Here is an 8,581-nt window from a genome sequence, read left to right as displayed (position 1 = left end):
CACGCGTTCTCATTCAAGATGTTTGGTACGCCGTCAACTTTGTTGTTCTCCCACGTTCATCTTACGACGTCATACTAGGATGGGATTTCCTTTCTACCCATCAGGCCCTCGTCGACTGCGCTCGTGCTGAACTCACGTTGACGAATCCGTGCCTTGATATCGACCACCACAGTCCCTCGAAAGTGTTTGCCGCAGCTGACGTCCGCATCGCGCCGTTGTCCGCCGTCCTAGTGCCTGTGTTTTCCCCTGCTGCCACTAACTCGACGCTCCTGTTCCAACCAACTATAGCTAGTGTGCAACACCGAACCATCGTCCTCCCGTTTGCCGTCATCAACTTTTCCAATGGTTCGGCGGTACTTTATGCGTGCAACGTTTCTGCTTGCCCGTACATCCTGCTACGCGGTGAGTGTCTGGGAAGCCTCGAGACCTTAAATTGTATTTTCGAAGACCCGATCTATCCAGACAAGCCATTTCTACCGACTTGTGCCATTACATCCGCAACTGATGCTAATGAACCTATGGATGTATTCCGCAAGTCCATCGATTGTAACCTCACGCCTGGGCAGCAGAAACAGCTGATCAAGCTCCTACAGCGTTTTCGAGCCTCGTTTGACCACAATCAGCCTTCCTTAGGTCGAGCGTCATCTGTTGTTCACCGTATAGATACCGGTCAAGAGACGCCATTACGGCAGCGTCCATATCGTGTGTCAACTACCGAACGCCGTGCCATCAATGAACAGGTTGACGACATGCTGACACGTGGCATAATCGAACCGTCAAGCAGTCCCTGGGCCTCTCCAGTTGTGTTGGTGAAGAAGAAGGACGGATCCATCAGGTTTTGCGTGGACTACCGGCGTCTCAACCGAATCACGCGCAAGGATGTCTATCCGCTGCCACGCATTGACGATGCCTTGGACTGCCTACAGGGAGCCGAATTTTTCTCTTCTTTAGATCTCCGCTCTGGATACTGGCAGCTACCCATGGCAGAGGCCGATCGTGAAAAAACTGCTTTCATCACGCCCGACGGGCTTTACGAATTCACAGTCATGCCCTTCGGCCTCTGCAACGCGCCAGCTACTTTCGAGCGGATGATGGACTCTATCCTTCGAGGCCTCAAATGGAACGTTTGCCTTTGTTATTTAGATGATATTGTCGTCTTTTCAACTGATTTTGCAACCCATTTAACCCGCCTCCAGAAAGTCCTCGCGTGTATTTCTGCCGCGGGGCTGCAACTGAATCTGAAGAAGTGCAATTTTGCCGCTCGAAAGCTTACGATCCTTGGTCACGTGGTTTCAAAAGACGGAATTCTTCCTGACCCTGCCAAACTTACAGCCGTTTCAGCGTTTCCCAAACCGACCACCATGAAAGAGCTCCGAAGCTTCATAGGCCTTTGCTCTTACTTCCGGCGCTTCGTCCGCAATTTCGCGACGATCATCGCTCCTTTGACCAAGCTCCTCGCCGGCTCCAGAGACCTTTCAGCCTGGTCTGCCACCTGTGACGACTCTTTCAATGAACTGCGCCACCTCCTCACGTCGCCGCCTATTCTGCGACACTACGACCCATCGGCACCCACAGAGATCCACACCGACGCTAGTGGTGTCGGGCTAGGCGCTATTCTTGCACAGAAGAAAGACGGCTTCCAAGAGTACGTGGTTGCCTACGCAAGCCGAACTCTTAGCAAAGCCGAAAGCAACTATTCTGTCACTGAAAAGGAATGCCTCGCCATTATTTGGGCGATAGAAAAATTTCGACCTTACGTGTACGGGCGCCCTTTTGACGTCGTGACTGACCACCACGCCCTCTGCTGGTTGTCGTCATTGAAGGATCCAAGCGGTCGCCTCGCCCGATGGGCATTACGCCTCCAAGAATATAATATTCGCGTGGTCTATCGCTCCGGCTGGAAACATTCGGACGCAGACGCCCTATACCGTTCGCCTCTACCCCCTGACCCGGACTGCTGCGAAAGACTAACCTGTGATGCCACTGCCGTCACCATCGCCGACATGCCATCTGAGCAACGCAAGGACCCTTGGGTTGCTTCGATTCTAGACACCCTGGCTGGGCGGACGGCTTCCCCCCCTTCTCGCACGTTGCGTCGGCAAGTGGAGCACTTCGCCACTCGCGACGACGTGCTGTACCGACGCAACTACGCACCCGGTGGACGTCAGTGGCTACTCGTGATTCCACGTCATCTGCGATCCGAAATTTGTTCCACGTTTCATGACGACCCCCAATGTGGCCACGCAGGTTTCCTGAAGACTTATTATCGCATACGTCTCCGATATTACTGGCGTGGCATGTACCGTTTTATACGACAATACGTTCGGGCCTGCTCGACGTGCCAGAGACGAAAAACTCCCCTTTGTCACGCCAGCGGTACCTTGCTACCCTTACCATGCCCATCCCGACCATTCGACCGCGTCGGCATCGATATCTATGGTCCCCTTCCCAACACTGCTGACGGTAACCGCTGGATTATAGTTGCCGTCGACCATCTCACGCGGTATGCCGAAACTTCATCCCTTCCCTCGTCTACAGCAAAAGACGTTGCGACTTTCCTTCTTCACAACATCGTATTACGTCATGGAGCACCTCGGGAGTTACTGAGCGATCGTGGTCCCGTATTCTTGTCAGACGTCATCACAGCATTGCTGCGTGAGTGCCACGTCGTTCACCGCACTACAAGCGCCTATCATCCCCAGACCAATGGAATGACAGAGCGCTTCAACCGCACCCTTGGTGACATGCTGTCTATGTATATCTCGTCAGACCACTCCAATTGGGACCGAGTGCTCCCGTTTATCACGTTCGCTTATAATACCGCCATTCAAAGCACTACTGGGTTCTCTCCTTTTTTCCTCCTTTACGGACGCTAACCTTCTTGCACTATGGACACAATTCTTTCGTACAAACCTGACTCCTCAGAGTCCACGACTTTGTCTCAAGCCGCTACATACGCTGAGGAATGCCGCCAACTGGCAAGATCATTCACAACCCAAGACCAAGGACGCCAAAAGCACCACCATGACGCATCAAATAACACTACTTCCTACAATCCAGGTTCACTCGTCTGGCTGCATGTTCCTTCTGCTACACCTGGCCTTTCTACCAAGTTGGTCCCCAAGTACCACGGCCCATATCGTGTGCTACAAAAACGTCACCGGTGAATTACCTCATCGAGCCACTGGAACCATCTTCTGACCAACGTCGTCGTGGCCAGGAAATTGTCCACGTCTCGAGACTTAAGCCCTGCTACGACCCTCCCGTGTTTACTTGTCCATAGGTCGCCAGGATGGCTCCTTATTTCGCGGGGAGTAATTGTAATGAATTAATGAATCTGAGTAACGGACGCTCTGCTGGCAACGAAGAAGACGATGATGATCGGTGGCTGCAGTAGTAGCTCGCGCACGCCGCTCGCCATTAGCTCGCGCACGCCGCTCGCCATTAGCCAGACCTGCCTGATAAAAGACATTTTGCCAAGCTACGTCTGAACCTTTCTCGACGTATATATATATATATATATATATATATATATATATATATATATATATAGAGAGAGAGAGAGAGAGAGAGAGAGAGAGAGAGAGAACTTTCTACATGAATACAGTTTTGTTGATCGCGGCCTCCCCAACAGTGTATATTTGTACCATTCAGTCACATTTTTAATAAGTAAGAGCAGCTCACAAATACTGAATATATAAACGCGAAGCGATCCTTCGAGAGCCAAAAGAGCGTTTCTCTCTGTTTATTCACCTATATGGTAAACTACGTCTTGGTGCTCTCGTATTGCCTCATATATAAGAGGGTACAACATTAAAACAAAATGTGCCTGGTCCCGAAATAAACAACGTTGAAACAATATCATGTACGTCATAAAACTCTTTCTTTCAGTCATGTGTGTCACATACCCGTATACCAAGGGCTGTGGTTATGCGCCTCAAAGTAGGCATCTATCTAGGAGCAGTGACAACAGACACATGAGAACCTTTAAAAAATCTGGTACCGGTAGCCTTGACCCGATGACTGCAAAGCACAACAATCAAGACCTCAGCAGGAATCTAACCAAAGAATCTCGGGTGGCACTCCCGTATTCTACCATGGAACCCCACAATGTCTTTACAATCTTCTTTGCAAAAGGCGCTGGGCCGACATCAAGTCGGTGGAAAACTACAATTATTACAGTGCAAGCTATCTAAATTTACAACAAGGAGATAAGCGTTGCATTTGTGCTCCTACTATACAGACAAACGTCATGTCGGGTTAACACCAATGTGGCTTCAGTGTCGGCTCCACTCTTATAACACTTTTATAGGCATTATATACGCACTCATATCACTCGGCAAGCTATAATCAAGCGTTGTTGGACAACGGTCGAATGTGCTGACGAATGATATTCACATCATCGCACCATAGCGTGCACTTCGTTTCCATTATATTTATGTCAGTTCCCTGACATGATTGCTGAGGTGTAGTCGGGAAGCCAGTGTAGTGGACCACTACTACCACATTGACAGGAACACGTCGATGCACTCCATTAAGCCTGTGCGAAGAAAATCGGTCGTGCCCATTATTGCGCACGCACATTGTTCCAGGAGGTAGGTCTGCATTATGTCAACAGAACAGTCAGTCTGCGATCGTACTTTCCCATTCTATACTCTTCTGTCTTGTCACAAATTTAATTGAAGTTGTGTGTTTAAGTGTGTCCCATAGCTCACGATTTAAATTATGCGTTAAAGCACACCAAACACGCAGACAAGGAAAGACTATACTTGGCGACAGCTTTTCTTGACAGCACTGTGGAAGCTATAGAGCCGAACCGCCTACATGCGCGCGCGCCAGGAAATAGTACATATTTTATTTTCCGATTCTAATAGCTACTTGGCCCGAATAAAGAAAACTTTCTTCATTATAAGGATAGAACAAGTATGGGACGCTGTTCATGGAAAAGAAGTTATCGTGCGCCCTAGTTTTTTTTTCTTTTTTATTTCTTGGACGGCACCACGTTTTCCGCACGCCGGCTGCGTCTGCTGCGGCGAGCACAGCATCGGCCGTGGAAAAGCTGCTCATCGTTGGGACGCGCCGTCTTTTATACATCACGCATCGAACTTTCCAGCCTTATCACTGGTGGCCGCGCAAGCTCTGAAATAAGCTTCACTGTTCGCGTCTTGCGCGCAATCTTAACAACGATCTACAACAATTGTGAGGCTTCTCGAACACTGAGGCGCAGTCTGCGCCGATCATTGCTTACAGCCTTTGAGGGCGTAAACCGAATACAGCAAAACTGAAACAAGACAGGCCCGTGGCCGGATTATGCCGCAACCGGCTTTCCATTTCGCCTGTACCAGGGCTAAATACCGTAAACGTTAACATTCGATCACGTGTGGCGCGTACCCGTATATACTGGGCTGAACACGGAACTTCACTGTTATAAAGGCTGAATAATGATGGGAAAACGTTCTGAACAACGGAAGATTTTATATGTACCAGTATATAAACAGCACAGTTACTAGTTGCGTGTAGGCACTCTCATCAAAGTTTAACTCTGACGTTCCCATTTTGCATGCATACATTTTGCTAAACACACTAGCGCAGCGAGCAAGCGAAAACCGAAAATGTAACCGAAATTGGCTGCAAGCTGCCGGACTACGTAGTAACACAAATGTGCGGAGGCCCCGCCTCCGTAGCCTTCGCTCTAATGTCAAGAAAAGCTGTCGCCGAGTATAATATTGTAATCATGAGCGTCGAATAACGACCCAGCGCGCCATGCTGGAATAACTGGCCATCTACGGCCGCTGATAGAAGCTGCGAATGAATGATGAACGATACGCTTGCCTGGCGGTTTGAACGGTGTACATTCACAATCTGCAAATGTGAAAGCCTATCAGGGGCGGTTGAACTATTGGCCACAGTAGGTGTGGTTGAAAAATATAACACCACAGAACGTGGGCGCAAACAAAAAGTCCCTTTATTCGAGTGATTGATTCCAGAGTCGGTCGTCTTGCGTGATAAATTACACGTGCCACTGCATACCAAGTAAGGAAGCCCTATTCCTGTCGCTTGACTCACAGTCGTGAGTGAAGATACACTGTTTTTGGTTGCTCAGTCGAGGCCACGTCACAGAGCTAAGAACTTGAACAGATGTCCGCTAAGCAGGAGACTACACACGGTGAACTTCAACTGATTACTCGTTGCCCCGCCGCAGTGGTCCAGTGGCTAAGGTATTCGGCTGCTGACCCGCAGGTCGCGGGATTGAATCCCGGCTGCGGCGGCTGCATTTCCGATGGAGGCGGAAATGTTGTAGGCCCGTGTACTCAGATTTGGGTGCACGTTGAAGAACCCCAGGTGGTTGAAACTTCCGGAGCCCTCCACTACGGTGTCTGTCGTAATCATATGATGGTTTTGGGACGTTCAACCCCAGATATCCATCAAATGATTGCATGCTGGTGGTGCTCCCCCACAATGGAGCATGGGCCAGTAAATGGGTGGCAGGTTCTTTAAAGAAATGACCTATGAGGTTAAAGAAGAGCTAAATATTTAGAATTAAGAAACAGAAGAAGTGACAGTTGAACAGAGGTACTTGGAATACTTTGCTCGCAGTAGCTTGAAGAGTAGCTTGGCTTTGATGTACAGTGGGATTCCCGGTATTAATGTCTGGTGAAGTGAAGTGGTGCAGCTTGCAGCTTCACGAAAAGATGGTGGTCTGTCGAACAACGTCGTGGCAATGCTGCAAGTGCAACAAATGCAAGAATAGTTTTAAAATTTGATATTCCCGCATAGCGAGCAACAAAGTTTCACTGGTCATAACCTCTGGAAGTTATCGATCAAAGCGAATTGCGACAGGGCATCGACGTTCCGAAACTCAGCTTAGCTGACTTCAAGGGCACAAAGATAGACGTCCGGCTTGCAAGCATCTTTAAGCATGACGTATAGTTTGTGGTGGGGGTGGAATAACTTGTACAATCACGCGTAATTTGTACAACTCTTCACAACGAAGGAGTGGAAGCAAAACACCGTGTTTGAAGCATTCGTGTTAATGTAAACGTAAGTGAATGCCTTATAAAAAAGAAACACCAATATAATATTTGGGACTGAGGGATCCTATAGGTATGCGCTGAATTCAGCGTTGATTAGTCATGGCGCACCAATAACTGTGATTAAAAATTAACACATGCAGCCGCGTCTCTACAGTTCTGATGAAAGAAAATAAACCTGTTGCTAATACAGGCTACCAGGATAATACGCTTGAATTTACTCACGGTAGAGCAACCGAGCCGGATTGAGAAAAGATAACTGATAGGCCTAAAAACGTACTTACGGTTTAAAATCTCTGGCCAAAATGACGGTAAATGCGGCTGCTTTCTCCAACGAAGACATGCGTGGTGAGCTCATGGCCCCGTCACGGGAACAACTGGAGGACACCAAAATGGGCCGAGGTCAGGTCTTCATAGACGCCGCAACGGAACGATTCGGGCCGTGAGCCCAATGTCCGTCGGAGCGAGTTCTGGAGTAATGGCGGAGGTCCCTCGGACGCCTCGTGTATTGCCACGCACGGCTTTTCGTGCCAGACAACGAAGAAGTAAGGCTTGAAGTCTCTGCTTCTTACTTCGTCAGGCACGATTAGGCAGGTGCAGCAGAGGGTTGGCGTTGTCTTGGCGAAGCAGCCGTAGACGCGCCGTTGCCGCATTCTTAGAAGGATGTCGTAGATGACCACGTCGTGCTCTTTCTTTTGGTCGATGCGATAGATCACCCAGCGCCGTATGACACCCATAACGGCCACACAGGTGTACAAGTGAGCTGCGAATTGCAGTCGCTCTTGCACTTCGTTTATGGATCGCAGGTGGGCGTAAACGACCTTGACGGCCTCCGGTAACGATTTATCGCCGATCTTTGGAGCGTCAGGGAAGTCCTCCTCGTTGTCCAGGCATCGCAATTGCTCTTCCGGCACCAACCAAAGGTGAGAGCACAGTACATCCAAGTACGCCATTGCTCTGTGAAACGTTGGTCTATAGGGTTGAGGTGAACTCTCACTGTCCTTGCTATGGTGGCCGGAACCTCGGTCGTGTCCCTTTTTCGTGGTGCTGATGCGACCTATAAGTGAGAGATGATGCGGCCTCCGTCCTTCTTCAGCTTGCTAGATGTCGAGGCTGACGTTGAAAAAAAAAGAGCATACCGGTGGGCAAGGCGTCCGAGGATACTTCTTTCCTCTTTTTCAGATGAGCGGAAGCAGTCTACTTCACTCGAACCTTACGAGGGTATTGCCATGTACTGCCTCACCAGAAGGGCTTAAATGTACTTGCTTACGCAGGAGCTGGTCACGTGTTTGATAATGAATTTAGGTTGAACAAGCATCATTCTGACACATTGTGAAGACCTACGTAACCATGTACACGAGGCGTTCATAAAAGCCATGGCCTCTCATATATTTATGTTTTTCTGCTTTATTAAGACAGGTTACACGGTGACATCGATGACGTAGTTTTATAACGTACTAATTCAACAATATCGCAGCGTAGGTGACCTAAAGGCAGCATAATCGAATTACACATAGCGTGCTTCAATACGATAACGACGTGGCGACACT

At 49.1% G+C, this 8,581-nt stretch overlaps 1 protein-coding gene across 1 annotated transcript; it reads right to left on the bottom strand.

The window, feature by feature from the left end:
* Positions 1-6,407: 6,407 nt before the first annotated feature.
* Positions 6,408-8,338, bottom strand: LOC119165850 (uncharacterized). Its single transcript, XM_037417876.2, has 2 exons — positions 7,316-8,338; positions 6,408-6,724 (listed from the first exon to the last, which is right to left on the bottom strand). The coding sequence occupies exon 1, from the start codon at positions 7,982-7,984 to the stop codon at positions 7,397-7,399; it is 588 nt and encodes a 195-aa protein (XP_037273773.2). The 5' UTR covers positions 7,985-8,338; the 3' UTR covers positions 6,408-6,724; positions 7,316-7,396.
* Positions 8,339-8,581: the final 243 nt, after the last annotated feature.

The sequence above is a fragment of the Rhipicephalus microplus genome, chromosome 8 (assembly GCF_043290135.1).
Source record: "Rhipicephalus microplus isolate Deutch F79 chromosome 8, USDA_Rmic, whole genome shotgun sequence".
NCBI lineage: Eukaryota > Metazoa > Arthropoda > Arachnida > Ixodida > Ixodidae > Rhipicephalus > Rhipicephalus microplus.
Note: the sequence above shows the minus strand (reverse complement) of the source record. Positions and strands in the feature narration are given on the sequence as shown.